The sequence below is a fragment of the Podarcis muralis genome, chromosome 7, assembly GCF_964188315.1.
Source record: "Podarcis muralis chromosome 7, rPodMur119.hap1.1, whole genome shotgun sequence".
In the NCBI taxonomy this organism is placed as follows: domain Eukaryota; kingdom Metazoa; phylum Chordata; class Lepidosauria; order Squamata; family Lacertidae; genus Podarcis; species Podarcis muralis.
In genome coordinates, this window is record NC_135661.1 from 81,273,821 (window position 1) to 81,299,808 (window position 25,988).

Genomic DNA, 25,988 nt, shown 5'->3' on the forward strand with positions numbered 1-25,988 from the left:
TTCTGCTTCAGATTCTACACTTCTCTCTGCCACAGACTCTCCCTGCTCACTAAACCCTATTATCTCTTCAGCTTCTGACACCTCCTCCTCTCAGTCTTCTCCCTCTGCCTCCTCCCTAAAATTCTTCTGCCCGGATGGGACCTTTCTTTGAACTGGGATGTTGCCTCTCACTGGTCTGGATGGAGAGACGCTGCGTGGAGGTTATGTTTGCAAAAACTCCTGGGTTTTGCATGGCTGGAACGCACAAAGGAAAACGTCCCGTCCGCTACCTTCCTCATTTTTGCCTCTGACTCTGCCCCACTCGCTTCTGGCAAGCAGGCCCCAGAAAATGCCCCATGTGGCCTTTGGTACGAGAAAGGTTTAGACATTTTCCCTCCCCAGGAACGCCAGGCTTACAAGCTGGGGCTGTGTGGCGAAGACCGACTGTTTGGAACTGAAAGCCGTGGTTTAATGGGGACCTTCAGAGAGCCAGCCGTGTCGCTGATCATACTGCACCAGCTAGAAAAGAACAAAAGAAGGGAATCGGGTAAAACAAAAACTGACTGGTTGAATTGACAACAGTTAGAGGTGCTGGGTCTCACGCTGGCCTGGAATCTCCAAACCTGGAAGCCTGGCCCCTTAAATGGCAAATGTACTGCTTATGGCAGAGGCGCTTAGAACATGCTCAGAGACACCCATCACTATAAGCCCACGGAGGAGCCTCAGCTCACATTAAGGAATGGCATCTGTGAGTATAGTGTGGTATAAAAATTCAAATAATAATAATAATAATAATAATAATAATAATAATAATAAGCTTAAAGACCTTAGGTAAAGGTAAAGGGACCCCTGACCATTAGGTCCAGTCGTGGCCAACTCTGGGGTTGTGGCGCTCATCTCGCTTTACTGGCTGAGGGGACTGGCATACAGCTTCTGGGTCATGTGGCCAGCATGACTAAGCTGCTTCTGGCATGCAGCGCACGGAAACGCCGTTTACCTTCCCGCTGGAGCAGTACCTATTTATCTACTTGCACTGGTGTGCTTTCGAACTGCTAGGTTAGCAGGAGCAGGGAACGAGCAACGGGAGCTCACCCCGTTGTGGTGATTTGAACCGCCAACCTTCTGATCGGCAAGCCCTAGGCTCTGTGGTTTAACCCACAGCGCCACCCGCGTCCCTTGGTGCTAGGCAAAGTCATATTTTGAAATTTGACCCTGGATCGAAGCTGAGAAAATTGAACCACCCTCGCCTCCAAAACTACCACCCCTCTGTTTCTGCCACCCACTCCAGCTCACAGACTAAACCCAGCCTTCCCCAAACTGGTGCTTTCTAGATGCTTTAGGCTACAACTCCCCATCAGCCAGCGAGCCAAAACCAGGAGGGCATCAAGCTGGGGTGGTGGTGGCTGGACCAACCCATGTGGTACTCCAGCGGTGAATGCCCACTTCCCCCCCTCCCGCCCCGCCTCGCCTCCCCCATTTCTTACTTCTTCCTTTCCAACACCGTCTGCGCAACCAGCTCATAGATCTGAGCTCCGTCCTCCCAGCTGAAAATCACGTAGAAAGCCTTGATGTCTAAGAGGAAAGAAGGAAACCACAGGTTCAGAAACAAAAAAGAGGAGGGGGAATTATCTCAGAACTTGCACCCAGTGCCAGTCGAGGTTTGCCCGATAGGGCGTTTCCAGCCCACCTTCTGGGGGCCGCATGCCAGGGGTGGGCAGGGCCAGAGGTGAAACGGGATGAGTGTAAATGCTACCTTTGCACAGTAGGCGACACACTTTCCCTCTTGCCTTCCATTCAGGCAAGGAAGAGGCGTCGGCGGGGTTTCAAGGGCACATTCCAGCCAGGCAGAAACATTTTAAGGCAAAATAAAAAAATCCCTTCCGGTAGCCCCTTAAGAGACCAACTAAGTTAGTTATTGGTATGAGCTTTCGTATGCATGCACGCTTCTTCAGATACAGTGGTATCTCAGGTTACATACGCTTCAGGTTACATATGCTTCAGGTTACACACTCCGCTAACCCAGAAATAGTGCTTCAGGTTAAGAACTTTGCTTCAGGATAAGAACAGAAATCGGGCTCGACTTCCGGTTTAGCGCGACTCAGAGCCAGGCGGGGATTCCTTCGTTGCGGAGGATCCCGAACTCTCCGGGGGGAAATAGGGGTATCGCAGGGCGCAGCGAACCCCTGAAAAGTGTCCGCAGGACGATACGGATACAGAGGTTCCCGCGGTGCCGAAACGCAGAATCCTCGGCCGTCAGGTAACTCCGTTTCGGAGCGAAGAGTACGGCGGGGGGGGAAGCGGGCAGAGGGAAGCCATAACTGCCTCTGGGGAGCGAAGCCCCGAGCCTGGAGGAGCAGCGCTAAATTCTCAGAAAAAGGACAATTTCGAACAAAAGAAGGAGGCTTTATAGACGTGATTAAACTGAAATTCGAATTGGGAAAGAAGGATATAAGAGAGCTCAACTTTTACCCGAAATCGCGTTAGACGCAGAGCACTAAGCAAAGCGGTGAAAAGTGTGTGTGTCACTAACGGACAGAACTTTCTCTCCCCGAAAACTTTCTAAGTGCTGGGTACTAAGTAACAGTTTAGGAAGGAAGACAAGGGGAGAACAAAAAGAAACTTTATAACTATATAACTTCTGGACGGACTTGGTCCTTGGTCCTTGTTTCTCCAGTCAGTAGTAGGTTAGAGGGAAAAGAAAAGGGACAACGCGATTTTCGGCGAAAAGCACTGTGTGGGAGAAGATTTGTGAAATTAGGGACGCCATTATTTTTCTTGCTGCCAGCACGTACTGTGAGAAGGAGAAGGAGGAGGAGATAAGAGGAGGAGTGACTGACAGCGGTTTATTGCCAGTGGGATTTGCCCATTCTCTTTCCCGCGAGGAAAACCCGCATCAGAACACTGTGGGGCTCTAGCCCTTCTCTTTTTTTTTTCTTTTTCCTTTATGTGATACCTGCTCCCCTTTGCCAGCAAGATCTGCTCCTTTTTTGTGAGACTTGCCACTGTTCGCGGTACCCACTCTCTCCTCACTAGCGGGAAGCATAGTGCTCTAGCGGGAGGGGGAAAGACTATAATATACTACTTTTTATTTATTTTTCTTACTCCCCCGATCTACTGGAATGGAGTCAGAAATGAGGGAATAAAACGCTGCTCAAGGGAAGGGGGTTGCGCGGACAGAGAAGAGCTCTGATGCTTCCCGAAAAGTGGCTTCGACTGAGGTGAAGGAATTAGCCCAATTGAGGGCAGGAAGATAAAGAAATAGGTTCAAAACATAGTGAAAGGTGGATTAGCCCATTTGGGGGCAAGAAGATTTAGAAAGAACCAAAGGGAGCAGGGGCACTGAACTTCGGAAGTGGAGCTCCAACCCTATAATTAACGGATTAGCCTAATTGGTGGCAAGAAGTAAGAAGACCAAAACTGGATTAATATTTGTAAAAACTGCAACACAAAAGACACAGTGGAAATCGAAAATTAGATTTCCTCATCCTCCTTTGGAACTGGGTTTCCTGCTGGGGGAGGGGGGAGGCGGTTTCTGTGGGAAGTGAAAAAGGAAAGAAGGTCTACTAGGTCCAATTGACTTAGTGCAAGTAAATTAAAGCAAAATCTTAAAATGTCACATATACAAAAAAAGGTGGGGGAGGGGGGGACTCCAATGGAAAGAAAGGGGTCCAAACAAGAGTCTGATTTTAGATCAGAAATATTAAAAATGTTTAGTGAGATCAGACAAAGTGAAAAGAATCTAGAAACAAAAATTGAACAAATAGACGCAAGAATAGAAAAAATGGATAGGAAAATAGATGAGACAGTCAGAGAACTCAAAGGGCAAATCAAGGAGGTATCGAAGAGAACCCAAGTTTTAGAAGAAGGGATGAAAAAGACAAAATTGGAAATAAGAGAATTAAAGCGGGATGAAGAAAAAATCAAGGCGGAACTCCAGGGGACTAGCAAAGCCCAAGAAGAGATGTGGGATGCCATCTCTATGAGTGAACTCCGACAACGGGAAACAAATTTGAGGATGAGAGGTATACCAGAAACGCAGAATGAGAACATTAGACAAAAGCTCATAGTAGAATTGGCGCAATGGTTAGATCTTCAGGAAAACGATATGGCAAATATGATATCGAATGCCTTCAGAATGAGGGTCAAAACGACCAAAGCTAGGAAATACCCAGGAGATTGTCTTATAACTTTCAAAGATAGGGAGATGAGAAATCTGGTCCTCCAAAAAAACAGAGAAAAAAGGTTAATTATAGATGGCAGCTACACAATCATTTTCAAGGACATTCCAATCAGACTGTTGAAACGGAGAGACCCCTACAAAGCAATAGCCCAAACTCTCAAAAAGAATAATATAGAATTCAAATGGGAGTTCCCGGAGGGGATCTCCTTCTTTTATAAGAGTAAAAGGCACAGATTCACCAGCCCGCAAGAGATAAGCAAATTTCAAAGAAAATACAAAGAGTTGATGGCAGAAGAAGACGAGGAAGTTAAGGGAGCATCAGGAGGAGAAGAGATAAAAAGGAAGAGCGGCCAGAGAGGCGAGGAACAGGAGGAAGAGGAGGCGAGAGAGGAAGAAGAAGAAGAAGAGGAGGAAGGAATCTAAGCACATCTAACTAAGACAATATGGCTTTAAAAATCTGGAATTGGAACGTGAATGGCTTGAACGAAAGGAAAAAACGCAACAAGGTGGAACAACTTTTAAAGAAGAAAAACCTAGATATAATTTGTCTGCAAGAGACTCATGTCGCAAGGAGTCATAGAAAGATTTTGATCAATAAAAGACTGGGTAACGAATTTATATCCTCAGACAAAAAGAAAAAGAGAGGAGTGGTAATGTACGTCAAAAGTAAAATTGAAGCCCAACAAATATTTAAAGATGAGGATGGTAGAATGATGGCAATACAGATTAATTGGCAAGGTCAAAAAATAATGCTGGTCGGTATTTATGCACCAAACGAAAATAAATCTGAATTCTACAAAAAATTGGAAGACAAGCTATTAGAATTTGCAGACCAAAAGATAGTGCTGATGGGAGATATGAACGGGGTGGTCTCCCTGGAAATGGATAGACTAAGAAACAGCAACTCAAAAGAAGGGAAGTTACCCAATTCTTTTTTCGAAATGGTAAAGAGCTGTAATCTAACAGACATTTGGAGGCTAAGACACCCATTGAGAAAAGAATTTACTTTTTACTCCGACCCAAATGAATCACTGTCCAGAATTGACCAAATTTGGATTTCAAATGAGTTGACGCCAAGAATATCTCAGGTAGAAATCCAACCAAGAGTCATCTCAGACCACAGCCCTCTGGAATTAGAAATCAAAGGCTTGGAAGAAAGATCGTTCAGGTGGAAAATGAACGACTATTTACTAGACGACCAAAAAGTAATACACGAGGCTAGAAAGAAATTGAAAGAATTTTTTGAAGATAATTGGGATAAAGGAACGAAGAGGAGTGTGGTCTGGGACGCAGGCAAGGCGGTGATGAGGGGGTATTTCATCCAACAGAATTCGATTAAAAGAAAAAACAGAGAAAGAGAAAAGAAGGAAATACTAAGACAAATTATGGAAAACGAACAGAAACTGATAAAGAAGCCGAACAATGCCAGAATCAAACAAACTATTAAGGTGCTGCAAAAGGAGTTTGAAATGATGATAAATAAAGAAATTGAGTGGAACATCAAGAGACTAAGGCAAAGGAAATTTGAATTTGCGAATAAAGCAGGAAAGTGGCTGGCATGGCAGACTAAGGAAAGGAAAGAACGAACTACAATAAACAAAATAGAAGTGGGTGGAGAGGAGATAACCAATCCAAAAGGGATCAGGAAAGGATTTCTGGATTTCTACAAACAATTGTATAGAAAGAAAGAAAAAAATAACATAAGGAAAATAGAAAGGTATTTAAGGGAGAAAGAGATACAGAAGATTTCGTCAGAGGCACGAGAAAGGCTGAACACCCCAATAGGATTAGATGAGATAAAAGAAGTAATAAAAAAATTGAAAAATGGGAAAGCCCCGGGACCAGACGGATTTACAACAAGGTATTATAAAGAACTGGAGACAACTTTGATACAACCAATGAAGGAAGTGATGAATATGATTTTGAAGGAGAAAGAAATCCCAGAGACGTGGAGAGAAGCATTCATAACATTCATTCCAAAAGCTGATGCAGACCTGACGCAAGTTAAAAACTTCAGGCCAATCTCCCTATTGAACACGGATTATAAAATCTTCGCAGGGATATTGGCGGGAAGGCTGAAGAAGGTTCTACAAGAAATTATAAATGAGGACCAGGCAGGCTTTCTTCCTGGCAGACAGATGAGAGACAATGTAAGAAACATTGTAAACATTGTGGAATATCTGTCTGCCAGGAATGAGAAACAGGCAATGTTAATGTTCGTGGATGCGGAAAAAGCATTTGATAATGTAAATTGGGACTTCTTAGTCAAAAATATAGAACAGAGAGATATGGGTAACGATTTCCTGAATGGAATAAAGGCGATATACACGGAACAAAGAGCCAAATTGATAGTAAATAGTGTAATATCAGAAGAGATAAAAATTTCCAAAGGTACCAGACAAGGTTGCCCATTGTCCCCATTGATATTCATCATGGTTTTGGAGGTGCTATTGGATTCAATAAGGAAAAAGGAAAGAATAAAAGGGGTGACGGTAGGAAAAGACCAACATAAAGTTAGAGCCTTTGCGGACGATTTAGTGCTGACGGCAGAAGACCCGTTGGATTCAGCAACAGAAATACTAGAGGAAATGGAGAAATTTGGAGAAGTGGCGGGATTCATAATAAATAGGAAGAAAACAAAAATCATGGTCAAAAATATGGAGAAATCAGCGATGGAGGAACTACAGCAACAAACAGGAATTGAAATTGTCAAAAAAGTGAAGTATTTAGGAATTTGGCTGACCACAAAAAATATCGACCTATATCAGAACAATTATATACCGACATGGAATAAAATTAAGAAAGATTTGATAATATGGAACAAACTAAAACTTTCTTTTTGGGGTAGAATTGCACTAATTAAGATGTCAATACTACCCAAAATGTTATTCCTATTCCAAACGCTACCGATATTAAAAGGAACGTCGACCTTCAAAGAATGGCAGAGGTTGATCGCACGGTATATCTGGCAGGGGAAAAAACCAAGAATTAAACATAAATTATTGATAGATGCAAAGGAGAGGGGGGGGTTTGCCCTGCCAGACCTCAAGATGTATTACGAGGCATCATGCCTCTGTTGGCTGAAAGAATGGATCAACCTCAAAAACACAAAATTGTTAGATTTAGAAGGATTCGACAATAGAGCAGGATGGCATGCCCATCTATGGAAAGAGAAGAAAAAGGGCTATAAGTCATTTGAAAACCATATTTTTCGGAGAGCGTTGCTGGAAGTATGGGATAGATACAAAAACATCTTGGAGGTAGGAGTACCACATTGGTTATCCCCATTGGAGGTGTTAGCAGTTAAAAAAGTCAACACGAGGGACAAATGGGCGACATATGGAGAATTAGTGGTGAAGGAAGGGGGAAAATGGAGGATAAAACCTTATGAACAAATAAAAGGACAGGTTTATGATTGGTTACATTACCTCCAAATTAATGAAATGTTCAAGAAAGATGTAAAGGAAAAATGATATAGAGAAAGGGACTCGGAATTTCAAACAGAAATAGTGAATAACAAGCATAAGGTGATCTCAAAAATGTATAAAATTCTGTTAGATTGGCATACGATGGATGAGGGGGTGAAGGATACGATGATCCAATGGGCCAGAGACTTGGGACATAATATAGAAATAGACGATTGGTATGAAATATGGAATGAAAACATAAAATTTACAGCCTGCGTCTCCCTAAAAGAGAACTTAATGAAGATGGTGTACAGATGGTATCTGACGCCAGTGAGACTAGCCAGAATGTACAAAATCAGTAATAAATGCTGGAGGTGTGGAGAGAAGGAGGGTACATTCATACACATGTGGTGGGAGTGCAGTAAAATAAGGGAGTTTTGGGGGATAATATATAGCGAATTGAAGAAAATACTAAGATATAACTTTGTTAAGAAACCCGAAATTTTCCTATTAGGAATAATAAGAAAATACATAACAAGGAAAGACTGTAAATTTTTCCAATACGCCATTACGGCGGCAAGGACGCTGGTGGCCCAGAATTGGAAAGGAAAAGAGGTCCCGACCCTAGAAGAGTGGAGGGCAAAGCTTACGGATTACATAGAATTAGACAAATTAACAGGCAAAATAAGATATCAAAAAGATCAAAGAGCTTTGGAAGACTGGGGGAAATTTACTGATTACTTGGAAACAGTGTGTGAGGAACATACAACGTTAGTGTGCCTAAAAGAAGCTTTGTAAAAGAGCGAGGAACATTACGTGAGGACGAATAGAGATATTACTGTAAGATCTAATGGTAATGTTGAAATTAAGAAATGTGTAGATATGATAGAAATCGCGGAAGATTGTCGGGAAAGCTGAGGGAGGTCCATATAGAGAAGAGTTGTGATATGTATTTGGAGATAAAAAAGCTTTTTTCTTTTTGTGTTATCAAAAACTTAATAAAAAAGAACAGAAATCGGGCTCCGGCAGCGCAGCAGCAGCAGGGGGCCCCATTAGCTAAAGTGGTGCTTCAGGTTAAGAACAGTTTCAGGTTAAGAACGGACCTCCGGAACGAATTAAGTACTTAACCTGAGGTACCACTGTATCTTAGTTGGTCTCTAAGGTGCTACTGGAAGGATTTTTTTTAATTTTGTTTCGACTACGGCAGACCAACATGGCTACCTACCTGTAACATTTTAAGGCAGACGCACTCAGTCGGTACAGCATAATACTCTTAATCTTAGGGTTGTGGGTTTGAGCCCCACGTTGGGCAAAAGACTGTTACATTGCAGGGGGCTGGACTAGAAAACCCTTGAGGTCCCTTTCCAATGATATGTTTCTATGGGTGAAGCAGTGCCAGCGATGGGCATGGTCTAGGGCAGGGGTCAGCAAACTTCTTCGGCAGGGGGCCGGTCCACTGTCCCTCAGATCTTGGGGGGGGGGGGCTGGACCATATTTTTTTTTGGGAGGGGGGGGGAATGAATGAACTCCTATGCCCCACAAATAACCCAGAGATGCATTTTAAATAAAAGCACACATTCTACTCAGGTAAAAACCTGCTGATTCCCAGACCGTCGCCGGGCTGGATTTAGAAGGTGATTGGGCCAGATCCGGCCCCCGGGGCCTTAGTTTGCCTACCCATGGTCCTAGGGCAGCGGTTCTCAACCTGTGGGTCCGCAGATGTTGTTGGACTACAACTCCCATCATTCCTGAGCTCTGGCCTTGCTAGCTAGGGGAGATGGGAGTTGTAGTTCAACAACATCTGGGGACCCGCAGGTTGAGAAAAGCTGGTCTAGGGGGCGTGCCGAGGGCAAGGCAGAGAGGCCTGGATTCAAACCCATGTCTGGAGAGATCCCTGGGGACTGGCATCAGAAAGGTTTTCGTTGGCTCTGCCACTGGGACTGGAGGTTCTGTGGCGTCCTTTTGTGTGTGAGCAGGGTGTGTGGCAGGGGCATGTTCTTGTTGCCATGAGTTCATTGGCTGCCTCTAGGTGCAGGCAGGAAGTCAGTGCAGTGGGGGGTGAGGGCCTCTGATCAGTGGGATGTGGCAACTTTCCTAAGGACTCAAGGGGCTTGTCTGTTGTTTTTTATACCATTTTTGCATCTTCTGGTTAAACGATTCCCCCAAACCCCTTAGCCTGAGCCTGTGTGGCTGCCATGCCCACAGCACCAGCAGCATATATTGAGTCCCAGTGTATCAGGAATAGAGAGGATTGCTGTCAATTCATGCCAAATTTATCTTTTTAAAAAACTGCCCAACTTGCATGTAAGTTTGTGCAGGTTGCAGAATTCCGCATTCCTGGCACAGAATTCATGCTGCCTGGGTGCGGATGACGCACGGCCGAGAATACAGAGACCGACTGCAGTCAGAGCTGTGCTTGCAGCAGAATTTTAGATTATTCAAGGTAAGAGGCAGGATCTAGGCAGTTTGTGGCTTCCGTCCCAATCTTTTATTTAAAAACAGCATAGGAGACGAGAATGGCCCTGAGCCGAACGCTAAACTATTAATAGCTGCTGCAAGGTTTGGGTTTTTTAATTTAGCTCATACTGCCTGTCCTGTTCCAAGGTTTCCTTTTCTTCCACAACCAAAGAAACGTAATCGTCATACGAAGTTTCCTCGCTGCCAGGGAACTGTCCTGCCTAACTAAGAAAAGCCTGCTAGGCCTTGTAGGTGCCCACAATCTTGTTCCTGGAGTTCCTTCATTCACCAAAGAGAGCCAGCCTTGGTCTCCCCAAATGCAAAGCACATGCTCTACCACCAAACCGTATTCCTCCTCCGCTTAAAAGCTTCCTTGGGGGGGCGGCCCACATTCTTAATCTAGTGCTGTGTGGCTTTACTTCGCTGCTTTGATCCCAATCGGTAGCACAGGGTTCCCCTCACAGCCATGTCCCCTCATAGCCACACCCCCTTCAATACTATACAGTCATAGAATCACAGAATTGTAGAGTTGGAAGGGACCCCCAACGGTCATCTAGTCCAACCCCCTGCAATGCAGGAATCTCAACCAAAGCATCCATGACAGGTGGCTGTCCAACCTCTACTTAAAAACCCTGCAATGACGGCTAATAATAATAATAATAATTTATTATTTATACCCCGCCCATCTGGCTGAGTTTCCCCAGCCACTCTGGGCGGCTCCCAATCAAATGTTAAAAACAGTACAGCATTAAATATTAAAAACTTCCCTGAACAGGGCTGCCTTCAGATGTCTTTTAAAAGGAAGATAGCTGCTTATTGTTAGGATATTTCCGTTCCACCTTAAGAGAGAGCAGGCTTGTGAGTCACAGAGTCTGCGTATTTCCTGTTACAGGATGTTTATGTTTTCTGTTTCTTTCGATTTCAGTCGGTCGGAGTCACTGACTCAGAACGGTCATGTTTTTCCTTTGTTCTGTTCAACGCTAAATAAAGTCTGTAAATTATGCTCTCTTCTGCGGTGCAAGCTTTCTGGCTGTGGTTTCTGCTGATAAAGAACAGTGTGCACAAGCCTGGAATGTGGCAATCTATTTCTGAGGCTTTGTGTCGCTAACTGCTGGATCTGCCTGGCTACGGGAGATCGATGGATGTCCGGCAGCCGGCTTGGGGCCATGATGGACGTTATCTCCCTGGCAGTATCCCAACACTTATTTCCTTCACATCTGAAGGGAGGGCGTTATACAGGGCGGGTGCCACTACCAAGAAGGCCCTCTGCCTGGTTCCCTGTAACCTCACTTCTTGCAATGAGGGAACCGCCAGAAGGCCCTTGGAGCTGGATCTCAGTGATCGGGCTGAACGATAATATTATAATATTGTTATTATTATTTTCTAATATTATAAAATAATTTTACAATTTAATAAATAATAATGATGATGATGATGATGATGGATCCATTGCAGCTATCATTGCAGATCTCCACGTATTGCCTTCGAGCCAGATCTACTATTTTCTGTGCAAAGGACTTGGAGCTCTCCAGTATCTTCCGAGTGACCTAAGCTGTGCCTTCCTTGAAGTTCCATTGCATGTAACAGAACTTGAATACCATTCTCTTCAACCTGAGAAGCCCCTTGTGTTCTCAGTGTCTCTAAATGCTTAGCTCTGAAGCATACAGAACAATGACTCCTATGCCCTTTTTAAAATGAGTTTTTTTGTCGTGGTGGTGGTGGGGCTACTGGGTTGTTGTTTTTATTTTTATTAGGTATTTTGTGGTTTTATATCTTGATTTTATTCTGCGAACTGCCCTGAGACCCCCAGATATAGGGTGGTATATAAATTCCAATCTGGTGGAACGCTCTGCCTCATGAGACCAGGGCCCTGCAGGATCTGATTTCTTTCCGCAGGGCCTGTAAGACAGAGTTGTTCCGCCTGGCCTTTGGCTTGGATCCAATTTGATTCCCTCCCCCTCTTTCTTTTTTCTTTTTCCTTTCTCCTCCTGTGATGAGGCTGCATTTTAATATTTTAATGTTTCAATATTTTAATGTTGTATTTTAATCTTGTTTTTAAGTTGTATTCATTCAATTTGTTTTTTATTATTGCTTGTTAGCCGCCCTGAGCCCGGCCTTGGCTGGGGAGGGCAGGGTATAAATCAAAATTATTATTATTATTATTAAGTGATTTACTGGGAAGGACCTGGGTGGTGGCAGTGGATTAGTGGTGTACGAGTCAATAGTCCGTGAGACGACCGGGGGCTCCGTACGAACGCCACACCCACCCGCCACCACAGCACCCACCTGTGGCCACTTCGCGGGTCATGGCCGAATTGAGCCTGATGATGGGGCTCAACATCTGCTTCCCGTCAGGGGTTGGGTTGATGGTGCGGCTGTGGCACTTGAGGACCAAGCGCTCCTCCTGCTTCTGCAGAAGCACCAAGATGTCGTCCAGCAGGAGAACGTGGACATCTTTTTTTGGAGGGGTGGGGGGTAAGAGAGAGAAGATCAGAGGTCTGACGTACGCTTCCGAGCCTTGCTGGGAAACCCAGGCCCCCACCAAAGCTGAGCTTATAGAAAGGGGAGCCCTGAGGGGGAGGAGCCATTGAAAGCCCCACCCCTTCGACTCAGAAGCCACGCCCACAAACCTCAAACTTAGTCAACGTCAACAAGGTTGCATAGGGGCCCCAGGGCCCATGCAAGGCTGAAAGGCCTACCAAGCGCTGTTCCCTTGCGCTGACCTCCCTGCTAGTCTCCCAGCACTCAAGTGAAGAATTGTAACAATACGTAAATAAAACAATTGCTTGGAGGACAGCAAGCCCATGATTCAGCAAGACTGATGGGGAAACTGCCCACAAGGTCAGCCCCAGGGTGGGGATTGTTATTCAGTGAAGGAAACCCACTCCTCCTCTCCTTGAAATAATGCCATTCCAGCTGGTCACTGCAAGAACCCTGTAATGGTGCCTGAGCTTTCTTTTTTCCTCCTCCCCACCAATCCCTTTTCCTCTCGTGACATGCCTTTTTGACTGCAAGACCTGTAGGGGTCCCATTTCAAATCATTTTTGGTGCTGAAGAGTGGGATGAGAAGGATTTAAATAAATAAATCCACTCAAATCTTATTTCAATTGCGTCAGCACGCCGCCCCTGGCATCAAGAAGAAGTTTTTGAATCAAAGCCCTGTCCCAGAGTTTAAGCCAAGGAAGGCTCCCAAGGAAGAGTAAGCCTGAGCTCAACTTACCTACTGATTTATCTTTGGTGATACGCCAAGTCAGGGGTCCCTCATAGACGAGGTTTTTCTTGGTGATGTCGTTCTGTGGGAAAGAGCTGATTACAGCCTGAGCTTTTGCATACGTTATCATTTCACGTACAAAGAGTTGCGTTAAGAAGCAGGAGTGTGGAGATAAAACCTGAGGAGACCAGAGCTCATGGAAGACCACACTTTTCACTCCAAATCAAAGAAACTCTCTTATAATTTTACAAACCTCATTACGTAAACTGAGCAGACCAGTTGCTCAGAGCAGCCTTAAAGCCACATTTCAAAAGAGAGCCCCCTTCCCCCTTGATAGCAGCCGCGTGACGGTCTGAAACCCAACAGGTACAGCCTAAGCATGGAGAGACATGCTACCCACTGCAAAGTTCTTGAAAAGGGGGCAGGCTCCCTCGAGGAAAACAGGTGGAAATTTTGTTAGAGAATTTGCTCCCCACCCCATTGAAAAGGTGGCCCTCCAGATGTTGCTAGACTCCCATCAGCCCCAACCAGCAGGGTCCAAAGTCAGGGATGATGGAGAATATTTGGGTGCTCACAAGTTCCCGACTCCCCAGTCTGCAACCAGGGAGGAAATACTAGACCAGAAACTCACCCTAAAGTCACTAAGCAGTGGGTCAGTACTTTGCTTCAGGTTGGAGAGGTCCAGGCGACGCTGATAATCTTTCAGTTTCTGAAAAACGTAGAGAAGAGGACACACAGAGAGAGAGAGAGAGAGTGGCAAGGGAGGATTAGAAAGAGCAACTGCCCAACAGAGAGGTACAGTGGTGCCTCGCAAGACGAAATTAATTCGTTCCACAAGTTTTTTCTTCTTGCGAGTTTTTCGTCTTGCAAAGCACGGTTTCCCATAGGAATGCATTGAAAATCAATCAATGCGTTCCTATGGAGACCGTCCGGGGACAGAGGGGAAGCGCCGCGCGCCTTCCCCTCTGTCCCCGGACCTGTTTAAAGCAAGGGGCGGCGGGGAGAAGATTGCTTCTCCCCGTTGCCTTCCCCGCAATCTCCGGGGACAGCACTGCGCTTCCCCGCTATCCCCGGAGCTTGCGGGGCAAGCTTCGTTTTGCGAAGCGGCTAAGAAAACAAAAAACTCCTTCGTCTAGCGAGTTTTTCGTCTTCCGAGGTGTTCGTCTTGCGGGGTACCACTGTATTTATTCATTTATCAAACTTATTAGTCGCTTTAAAAAAAAAAAAGCTAACTCAAAGTGACGTGCGAACAATAAATACCCAATTTATTGTGGGTACAGAAATTCATATGAATGATAAAAAAAATGTTTTTATATGCGATAAGTGCAGCAAGGATATTGTTAGCCCGAAGATGGAAACAAGAAGAAATGACAACTAAAGAAGAGTGGCAAGAGAAATTGATGAACCATGCTAAGATGGTGAGATTAACAGGGAAAATTCAGAACCAGCAGCACCAGACTTTCCTAAAGGAATGGAAGAAGTTTTTGACATATTTGGAAAGCAGTTGTAACCAATTGATACTGCTTGTAGGGTTAAAAGAAGATTTGTAAGGAGTAATATATAAATGATTGTGAAAAGAATCAAGACGAGGTATTAAGATTTGAATTTAAAGCAATAACCATAGTAGCAAAATGCATAATTAGAAAAGATTTTAGAAAACCATCAGTTGAGGTTGAAGGGCTGTGATAGCCAAAGATTTTGAAATGATGTTTAAAAGAATGATACGTTGGAAAATGTGTGTAAATACCAATAAAAAATTATTATAATAAACAATCAATAAATAATAACACATGCCTTAGAACCAGCATAAAGCAAAACATAAGAGAACTCTAAAACTCATTCAGGTATTTTTAAAGACAGGATGAAAACGTCCCACAGATAAATAAAAGCCGAAGGACTGGGAGAAAACAAACGTTCTGATTAGTGCCTAAATTTAAGTAATGAAGGCACCAGGTGAGCTTCCCTGGGGAGAGCACACTCCACAAAAGGGGGTGGCCACCACTGAAAAGGCCCGTTCTCGTGTTGGCGTACTGAAAAGGGCCTCAGGCGACAATTGCAGGGGCCGGATTGGTTCGTATGGGGAGAGGCGGCCCTTGAGGCATGCTGTTGTCAGGCATCAAGAAGAAGAAGGGCACTTACCAGCAAGTTCTCCATGTCGCGCACCTCCTGATTGACGTGGTTGAGGATCTGCCGACAGCAGTTGGCCGCCTTCTGCACTTTCTCCCGTTCCTCAGCCTCCTCTGCAGCACAGATCGAAAAAGGTGGACGTGATTTTTCAAAAGGCACCCCGTTAAATACAGCCCCAGTGTTTCCCTATCTAGAATTCAGCTCGGCTATAGATTCAGGGTTGGGTTTTTCCCCCAGGAGGGAGGAAAATACTGTGAATCCTTCACCAACACAGCAAAATCAAGACTCAGACAATCTCCCAGAGCGGCTTTAACAACCAATCCCTCTTCACAGGGAACTCAGGGAATCGTAGCTTTGGGAGGAGGGCAGATGGCCTACCAACAACTCGGAACCCCAACCCCTAACAAAACCACAGCTCCCAGAATTCTTTGGGGGAAGCCATGCATATTTAAAGCGGCTATCTCAGCACTTTAAATGTACAGTATGTCGTCTGTTCCGCCCTTGGCTTAGCTGTCCCTGTGTGATTGTCACAGCGACCTCCATCCTCCCCACCTCTGCTGACCTGTGCATTTGGCAATGTTGTGAAGCAGCAGCGGATATTTGGTAAGCCTCTGCATCTCAATGGGGATGATGTCCTTCAGTTGCAACCGCCGGCAACGAGGCTGACTTTCTGCTTCCTGCAGGGATGAGAGGAACACACCTGGCTGCTCACTGAATCTGGGTAAATGGAGGAGGTACAGTGGGAAAAGCCTCCCCGGGGTCGGGTGTTTTTTTTTTGGATCGGTATCCAAGCTCAGTGTTTGCAAAAACAACAACTCCTCCCCCTCTTTATGGCATATACTTTTGATTAATGAAAGAATATCACCTGACCCTAACAGGGAAATATTTCACTGGTAGGAACCTAGGGCTGTCTTCAACCAAGTCCTACTTAGAGTAGACCCGCTGGACCTAGCATTGAATACCACCCTTAACCAGGCCTGCTAGCCTTTTTTTTTTATTAAAAAAAAATCTCTTCCACAAAAAGCCAAATAAAGTTACCCAAAATAATTTTTAATTGGGCACATGCTTTACGAAAATTTATTCCGTGTATGCTTAAGTCTCATGGAGCTACGCATTCACACTAAAAAGAGAATTGCCTCAGAATTACCTCACAGCCTTTAAGAATTGGAAACTTAATTCATTATTTTTGTACAACATAAAAGGTTCCTTGGGATGCTGAATTGTACAGCCTATCCCAATTTTTTTCACCGGAAAGGTACATGGCCCTACCGTAGAAGGAGAGGCGATTTCATAGAATCATAGAATTGCAGAGAGACCATGAGAGTCATCTAGTCCAACCCACTGCAATGGAGGAATCTTTTGTCCCCGTGGATCTCAAACCCACGACCCTGACATTAAGAGTCTCGTGCTCTACTGACTGAGCTATCCCCAGTCTCCAGCAGCGGTTACCTGGATGAACTGGTTAAAACGCGGCTCCTTCTTCTGCTTGGCTTTCAGCTGCTCCAGAGCAAACGACTGGCGGCTGCAGAAACGGGCCGAGATCTTCTGGAACCAGGCTCCTTCAGGACCATCAAACTGGGGGGCGGGAAAGGAGGTTGCCGAGTTGATCACACAGAGGGATCTTGCAAACTTTCGGTCCCTTTCTGATAGCCAAGATAACCTTTGCCTCTTCATACCATTTTTGGCTACTCAAGAATCACTGTGATGTACCTGGGCTGATTCACCTGTGCAGCCATTAAGTTTGGATTTGATATCCCACTTTATCACTACCCTAAGGAGTCTCAAAGCGGCTAACAATCTCCTTTTCCCTTTCTCCCCCACAACAAACGCTCTGTGAGCTGAGTGAGCCTGAGAGACTTCAGAGAAGTGTGACTAGCCCAAGGTCACCCAGCAGCTGCATGTGGAGGAGCAGGGAATCGAACCCAGTTCACCAGATCACCAGATCAGACCACTGCTCTTAACCACTACACCACACTGGCTCATTGTGTGGCATCATCTAAGTGCTGAGCCACACAAAAGTTGCTATCCTGCCCCCCCCAACACATCTGGGGATCTCGGGGGGAAAAGCTCTTTCTGACAGGCCCCATTCCCAGCCTTTGCCTTCACTGTACAATTTAAACCACGAGTCGAGAACCTTTGTCCCTCCAGGGGAGCTGAACTACAACTCCCATCAGCCCTAGCAGTCATGGCCAATAGCCAGGAGTGTTTGGAGCTGTAGTTCCCCAACCTCTGGGCGGACAAAGGTTCCCCACACCTATTTGAAACCATTCCTTCCCTGCCCCCAGTATTTTCCCCCAGAAGAGAGAAACCGAGATACGTACAGTAACAGAGACATAATAAGATATATTTCACACATGGTCAAGAGGGCAAAGATTCCACAGGGATCATTTAGGAGCTGTTTGAGATGTTCTTTACTTCTAATTTTATTTTTTAAAAGACCTTACGGCCCCACCCCTTGCAATATTTTCATGCTCCACCCGCCGGTTCACGGGCTATGCTTTGAGTATATCTGTATCAGAGAGTAAGATGGAGACAACTCAAGCCTTATCTATTGATTCATTTTTTCCCAAAATGCATATTTTTATTGAAAATGTAACAGAATTTTTTAAAAAGTAACAGAGTGAGCTCGCATTAACAATAAGAACAACCCATCAACCAGTACGTTTCAGAGCACAATTCAAAGTGTTGGTGCTGACATTTAAAGCCCTAAACGGCGTCGGCCCAGTATACCTGAAGGAGCATCTCCATCCCCATTGTTCAGCGCAGATACTGAGGTCCAGCGCTGAGGGCCTTCTGGCTGTTCCCTCGCTACGAGAAGCCAAGTTACAGGGAACCAGGCAGAGGGCCTTCTTGGTAGTGGCACCCGCACTGTGGAACGCCCTCCCACCAGATGTCAAAGAGAAAAATAACTACCAAACTTTTAGAAGACATCTGAAGGCAGCCCTGTTTAGGGAAGCTTTTAATGTTTAATAGGTTGTTGTATTTTAGTGTTCTGTTGGAAGCCGCCCAGAGTGGCTGGGGAAACCCAGCCAGATGGGTGGGGTATAAATAATAATATATTATTATTATTATTATTATTATTATTATTATTAAACAGATGTATTAATAGAAGCAGTAGAAAAATGATATCACAATGAAATGGAAGATCATAACATATATGTCTGGCCACAGAGCATAACCTGTGCCTTGATTAAGGTCAAATAGGGCATTCATGGATTGATTGATTGATTGATTGATTGATGGGTTGCATTTGCCTCCCACCTTTCCTCCAAGAAGCCCAAGGAGCCATACATAATTCTCTCCCCCCCCCCCCCATTTTATCCTCACAACAACCCTTTGAAGGAGATTACGCTGAGGGTGACCGATTGGGCCGAAGATCACCCAGGGAGCTCCCTGACAGATTGGGGATTTGTACCCCAATCTCCCTGGTCTTGACTACCACACCGTCTCGTTGAACTGGAGGAGAGCTTTGAGCTTACATAGCTCATACCCAATCTGCTACATCAGCTCTGCAGGCGGCAAGCATCCCGTTTCATCAAAACGAAGCCCTGATCTGACCTCATGCTCTTCATTATTCCCTCAGCCGGCATGCTTCAGTCTGTTCCACTCCTCATCCATGGACCACGGCCTTGCCTGAGCTTTTGATCCCTGCTCCAAAGCCTTTTAATTTCTCAGGAAGACCCACCCCCCAGAAACGCTGCCCTCCGTCCCTCAAAATACTGGTCCAAGCTAGCCTCCCCCACCCCACTTACCCGAGCCAGCAGAGTGTTCCCGATTTCAGAAACAAGGGAATTGTTTTCCTCCCTCAGCTTCTTCAAGCTCTCCAGAAACACCTCTGAGAAGAGAAAAAGAAACAGAGAGAGACACTGGTTATGAAAAAAAACCAGCGCAAGGACCTCCTCTCCTCAAGGAAATTCTCATTTACTGAGTGTGCACCAGCTCATACGCTGAAGGAACCAGCACAAGCGGGACGTCCCTGCAGGCTCAAAGACCCTTCTCCACTCGCCCAGGCCTTGTTCCTTGTTCCACGGTATGCGGGTGCTCACGATTGAAACACATAGCCAAGGAACTGCATGCACTACTTTAAAAGAGAATGTAATGAAAACAGTCTATCGCTGGTATCTAACACCTGTCAAACTAGCATAAATGTATAGGACAAGTAGTAAAATCTGTTGGAAATGTAAAGAAAAGGATGGTGATTTTTACCACATGTGGTGGACATGTGATAAAATGAAAGAGTTTGGGGAATCGATCTATAATGAATTAAAAAAGATGCTTAAATATATATTCCCAAAAAAGCCTGAAGACTATTGCTAGGTTTGACAGGAGAGGATGCTAAGAAGATGGACAAAAGATTATATATGTATGCTACAACAGCTGCCAGAGTTTTGATAGCCCAAAAATGGGAAACACATGAGATACCAACTGTGAAGGAGTACGCGGAATTAGCAAACTGACCCATGGGATTCGTAGTCAGGAGGAAACAAAGTACCAAAAATAATGGAGTAAATTTGTGGTCTATATAAGTGAGAACTGTAGAAATTTGAAGACGTTAGCAGGACTGAAATAAATCTTACGTCATGGTTTAGTTATTATTAAGGAACTGTGGATTAGGGATTGGAATAAGAAAACCTGAGGAAGGGAAGAGGGAAGTTAACTGCTAAAGTAAGGCAGATGTAAAAAGATTTGAAATATTTGTGTATTTTGTTGTTGGTGGTGTATTTGAAATAAGGTAAAGGTAAAGGGACCCCTGACTGTTAGGTCCAGTCGTGACCGACTCTGGGGTTGCGGCGCTCATCTTGCTTTACTGGCCGAGGGAGCCGGCGTACAGCTTCCGGGTCATGTGGCCAGCAGGACTAAGCCACTTCTGACGAACCAGAGCAGCGCACGGAAACGCCGTTTACCTTCCTGCCGGAGTGGTACCTATTTATCTACTTGCACTTTGACGTGCTTTCAAACTGCTAGGTTGGCAGGAGCAGGGACCGAGCAACGGGAGCTCACCCTGTCGCGGGGATTCGAACCGCCGACCTTCTGATCGGCAAGTCCTAGGCTCTGTGGTTTAACCCACAGCGCCACCTGCGTATTTGAAATGAAAACTTAATAAAAAGCATTTACAAAAAGAAAAAAGAAACACATAGCCAAGGAACTGCAGCTATTTCAGGAAAATAAACCTGGCCTGTGTGTGTGTTTCTGGTATGTTGCCTCGGCTGTGCCTCTTCATTCCGCACCCCACTTCCTCTCCCATGCACTCACTGTGTTCATCGATCAAGTCCTCCAAGCTGGGGAAGATGTTGGCCAGTTCCTTGTAAATGAAGTGCTCCTCAGCCAGCAGAGGTTGGTAGAAGACCTCCAGCAGCACCCGTAACATGCGCAGGTGGGCGTGTTCGGTGATGAACAGCTCTGTGGGAGAAAAAGGCAGAGGGAATGTCAGGACAGGTGTCTCTGCCCATAGCGCAGGTGTGTGGGGAACCCTTTCCAACCTTGGGCGGAATAATGAATATAAAGCAGTTTTTTCACTCCCACACAAACCTCTTTCTAGCATTTTTTCCAAGCAAGCCAGCCTTTTTATTTCCTTTTAATTAACGCACCGCCCTTCATCCAAGGATCACAGTATTCAAGGGCATATTCCAGCAAGGCAAAAGCACTCGAGGAGGGGCAAGTGGCTCAGGAGGGGGCGTGGCCTAGGGAGATTCCCAAGGGCCAGACAGAGATGGCTTGAGGGCCACGTTTGACCCCCCAGGCCTGAGGTTCCCCATCCATGCTGTAACGTCTATTCTGCCTGGACACTGAGGTCCAGCGCCAAGGGCCTTCTGGTGGTTCCCTCACTGCGAGAAGCCAAGTTACAGGGAACCAGATACAGGGCCTTCTCGGTAGTGGCACCCGCCCTGTGGAACGCCCTCCCACCAGATGTCAAAGAGAACAACAACTACCAGACTTTTAGAAGACTTCTGAAGGCAGCCCTCTTTAGGGAAGCTTTTAATGTTTAACAGACTACTGTATTTTAATACTTTGTTGGAAGCCGCCCAGAGTGGCTGGGGAAACCCAGCCAGAAGGGCAGGGTATAAATAATATATTATTATTATTATTGCAATTTATATATTGAGAGATAAACGGGAGGCATGTCAAAGAAAAGAAAGCAGGGGTTGCAAGTACCGCACTGGTGTCGATGGGGTGGGTGTGTCACACTTATAATTTCTCTTAAAAGGAATAAAGCAAGTTTCTAGTCCTGCTGAAACAGGGACAATTCAAAACAAAAAAAATTCCTTCCAGTTGCACCTTAAAGACCAACTAAGTTAGTTCTTGGTATGAGCTTTCATGTGCATGCACACTTCTTCAGGTATCTGAAGAAGTGTGCATGCACACGAAAGCTCTAGCACCTTAAAGACCAACTAAGTTAGTTCTTGGTATGAGCTTTCGTGTGCATGCACACTTCTTCAGGAATTTTTTTTGTTTTGACTATGGCAGACCAACACGGCTACCTATCTGTAACAGGGACAATTCAGTTATTCAAAATATCTGCATCCCGCCCTTCACCCACAAGGAACGGCACAGCTTAATTTAAAACAACAAATCCGTTAAGGCAAAGCCTAGTGCAGATAAGATTTACAGTTAACACCCATCACAAAACTGCAGAGCAACATATATAAAGACCCCGGGGCTGAACGCTAACAACTGAGTGAGTAAGCAACTGTTTTTAAAGTTATGTGGCATAACTGAAATTGGACTGGAATTGCAAATTAAGTGGCAACCTTTCCTCACAGGGAGAATTCCTCATCACAGCTTAAAAAGGGATCTAAAGAACAGCGCACCGTATTTTTCGCTCTATAAGACGCACCAGACCATAAGATGCACCCAGTTTTTGGAGGAGGAAAACAAGAAAAAAAATATTCTGAATCCCAGAAGCCAGAACAGCAAGAGGGATCACTGCACAGCAATCCCTCTTGCTGTTCTGGCTTCAGCAAAAGCAACACAAAGCCTCTTCAGGGCAGCGGGAGGAAAGCTCTCCTTGCCCTGAAGAGGCTTCGCGCGGCTATCCCATAAGCCAGAACAGCAAGAGGGATCGCTGCGCAGCGATCCCTCTTGCTGTTCTGGCTTCTGGGATTCATTCATAAGACGCACACCCATTTCCCCTTACTTTTTAGGAGGGAAAAAGTGTGTCTTATAGAGTGAAAAATACGGTATATCACTCTTAGAATCATAGAATTGTGGCGCTGCAAGACACCCCAGGGTGATCTAGTCCAACCCCCAATGTTTTGCTTTGCGCTCACTTCCACCCTGCTCCCATCTTCTCTTGACTTGTCTGTTTTCCCAGCTGGGGTGGTGAGAGTGAGCTACGTACCATTGATGACCTCTTGCCGCTTCACTTCGCTTTTCTTCAGCCTGAGGAGGGTGTCGTTGGGGACGAGCTCCCGCCAGTTGGGCGGGTCCAGCTCCAGTTCCGAAACACGCGGCTCAGTCTCCTCAGACTGGGGATGCAGAAAGGACGGCGGGGGCTCCCCTCCCCCAGCCCCTCCGGGCTCCAGACTGCGGAGAGAGAGAGGAAGACACAGAAAGTGAGGGCAGGCCAGAGCAACGAGTTAAGCATTGTCAGGGGCCCATCCCAAAGCACTCCGGCAATCTGTAGTTCTCACAAAACTACAATTCCCGTGGTTCCTTGGGAGAAGCCGTAATGGTTAAACCTGTTTCTACATTTCCAGCATAGCTGTATCGCAAAATGGCGGGTGCAGAACTTCCTCCCACCTGAGGATCATAGCTGTCAACATTTCCCTTTTTTAAAGGAAAATTCCCTTATTCCGAATAGGATTCCTCGCAAGAAAAGGGAAAAGTTGACAGCTATGCTGAGGATTTCCCTTCTGCCAAAAAGCTATGTGACAGAGAAATCGGTAAGGACATGTTTATGCTGTACTTTTGTACTGTTTTATTGTTGTTAGCCGCCCTGAGCCCGGCTTCGGCTGGGGAGGGCGGGATATAAATAAAAATTATTATTATTATTATTATTATTATTCACAGAGCTCAAAAAGCACCTCCCTTTCATGTCTTATCCCACCAGATCCAAGTCTTTTAATTTTTAATCCCTCTTCAGAAGCTACGAAACTGCCAAGATCAGAGGGAGAGTTGACGCAATTCTCCTCCTTCGCAGCCTCTTCCTTCCCACTGAATAAATCCCATCGTGCTAAGGAATCTGTTGTTGCACCCCCTCCAAAAACAAGATGGAATTGATCAGTTTCTTTCTCTAGGGGTAGAAAGGAAATACAGATTTAAAAGATCTTGCTGTCTGGGGTTGTTCTGCTGCACTGAGTAAAGCAGCCCTTTCCCAAAGGGAGCATCTCAACTGGTCCCGAGATGCAGCCACTTTTGATATTTTGAATCCCTACAAGTTTGTATTGTATTGTTTGCTGAATTTGTTTTGTTTTCTCCTTATTTACATGTTAAAATAATAAAATAATAATAATAAATTTAAACGCTGTTCTTATTTTGAGCCACTTACTTTTGAGCTCAACATTGCTGCTGGAAAAGCGGAATACAACTATTAAATCAAACCACCCACCCAAGTAATTGTTATTAATGTTTTCCATAGACATCTTCAATTCACCAAATGCTTTTTTATTCTTTTGAGTGTTTTCTCCACTGGCATTTTACCACTGGGCAAACTAGCAGGAGAATTTGCCAGAAGATGTAGAAAGGACCAAATGTTTTGTTTGTTGGGTTGCCAACTTTTTTTTAAGTAGTCTCCACCAGTGGCTGTTAGTTATGATGGTTAAATCAAATCTCTCCAGACAGAACTGTATTTACCTCTCGTAAGCACGAGTTGGGAAGCGGTAGTTTCCGGTTAAATTACAGCTGTAAAAACCAGTTATAGTTTACAATTTCCCATGCGAAGCTTGAAAAAGAAAGCGTGGATTATTCGGGAGAATATAACTATTTAGGTCCTCCTGGGCAGAAGAGATAGTTGGCTAGAGTGGCAGTTTCAAAGTCTACATCCTCCCTCGCTCAGAGGTTCTTAAAGTGTGGTCCGTGGACGATGGGTGGTCCACAAGCTCTGCGCAGATGGTCCACAGAAATATTGTGGAAAAGTTGAGAACCTCTCCATTTGTCTCTGTGCTTGAGTAATTCTTTCCCCAACAATGGAAACAGAGGCCATTTTGATCAGACTACTGAACAGACCGACAAAGTGGCCTATGATTTTCATAATATGGCACAGCACTGGCATAGCCAATTAATTAAAAAAAAACCAGTTAAAGGGGGCTTTCCTAGCAGCTTAGCCTAGGGAACCACAATTTCCATAATAAAGAACTGGTTTCAAGTGTGAAGCTGGTATTGATGAAGAAGTGTTATAAAAATATGAGTTCTGTGTGTGCTTGGATTTGTCGAAAAAACAAGTTTATTAAGTGGTCCCAGAAATTTTCAAGTGGTAAAAAAAGAAGAAAAATTGAGACCCTCTGCCCTAGTTCAACAGCAGGGGATATAGGATAAAGGTACTTCTTGCCCTCTTGGCACTGTGGCAAAATTCCCTGGGTGCCAGGCGTGTTTTGCTAGTGGCGCAGGTCCAATTGCGACCACGTGGAGATTTCTGGCCACCAGGTTGGCGACTGACGCCCCCATCACGCCAGCTGACTCATGTGCTGCGAAAGACACGGGTCTTGTGCTGCTGCGTGAATCATGGGCTGGGCATCTTAGTCCTCCATCATCACATGAAGGAAAGTAAGTACAGATATATCCGAATGTGCCGCAGCCTTGCCGCAAACGGAACTCACAGACCACAGTTTAAAAATCTCCACAGTTAACAGCATTTCCATTTCCACTGTGTGCAATTCTCTTTCTTGCATATTGGGACCAACAAACTGCTGTAATAATAAGCTACAGTCAAGCGACGTAACCGAAATTAAATAGAATCATAAGAGCCCAACCCTCTGGCGAATAGACACATACTGCTGTGGCGAAGGTTAATTAGGTTTAGGGTGCCATTCAGCTGATCTACCTGAGTTTCCTGTCCTTTTTATTTTATTTATTATAATTATTTATTAGTTTTTTTAACATATCATTTTCAACAGTAATTAAACATGCTTTTACATCTTATTCAAATTTTTGACTTCTATCAATCCTCTCTGAAGATTTTCCAATCTAATCTCTCAGTATGCATTTCTTATCTTCCCCTTTACATTTCAAACCCATAACCAATATCTCTATCTTTTTCTATTTTGCAACACTTTGTATATTTCTCCTTACAAAACTTCTTGTAGTCCTACTAGCGTAATTTGTTGATTACAGTTGCTCTTCAAATAATTCATATGCTTCTTCCAATCTTCTGTAAATCTCTGGTCCCGCAGGTTTCGAATCCTTCCTGTCATTTTGTCCAATTCTACCCGAGTTTTCAACAATGGTTAGCGGGGGGTGATGGTAGTTTTCTCCCACGCTAACCATTGTTGGAAACTCAGGTAGAATTGATCTACCTCAGTTTCCAACACTGGTTAGCGGGGGAGAAAACTACCATCACCCCAGCATTTAGTGCAGGAGGTAAACAAGACCAACCCTGGAATGGGGTTTGCAAAGGTTTGAAACCTGGCTCCTGGTGTGGGCGCCCCATGTCCGTCCCCTCCTGGGGGGGATCTCCAGAGGGGGAAAATCT

The 25,988-nt window shown here is 45.0% G+C and overlaps 1 protein-coding gene across 9 annotated transcripts in view; it reads right to left on the reverse strand.

The window, feature by feature from the left end:
- Positions 1-25,988, reverse strand: part of ARHGEF1 (Rho guanine nucleotide exchange factor 1) — a 77,328-nt gene that overhangs the window by 8,331 nt on the left and 43,009 nt on the right. For all 9 annotated transcript variants that reach the window (XM_028742274.2, XM_028742276.2, XM_077932210.1 and 6 more), the window contains 11 exons: positions 22,701-22,885; positions 20,615-20,761; positions 19,114-19,196; positions 16,811-16,936; positions 15,924-16,038; positions 15,374-15,474; positions 13,866-13,943; positions 13,244-13,316; positions 12,310-12,477; positions 1,464-1,551; positions 397-498 (listed from right to left, as the gene is read on the reverse strand). In XM_028742274.2, the coding sequence (XP_028598107.2) occupies positions 397-498; positions 1,464-1,551; positions 12,310-12,477; positions 13,244-13,316; positions 13,866-13,943; positions 15,374-15,474; positions 15,924-16,038; positions 16,811-16,936; positions 19,114-19,196; positions 20,615-20,761; positions 22,701-22,885 (1,266 nt within the window). The remainder of the gene's footprint in view (positions 1-396; positions 499-1,463; positions 1,552-12,309; positions 12,478-13,243; positions 13,317-13,865; positions 13,944-15,373; positions 15,475-15,923; positions 16,039-16,810; positions 16,937-19,113; positions 19,197-20,614; positions 20,762-22,700; positions 22,886-25,988) is intronic.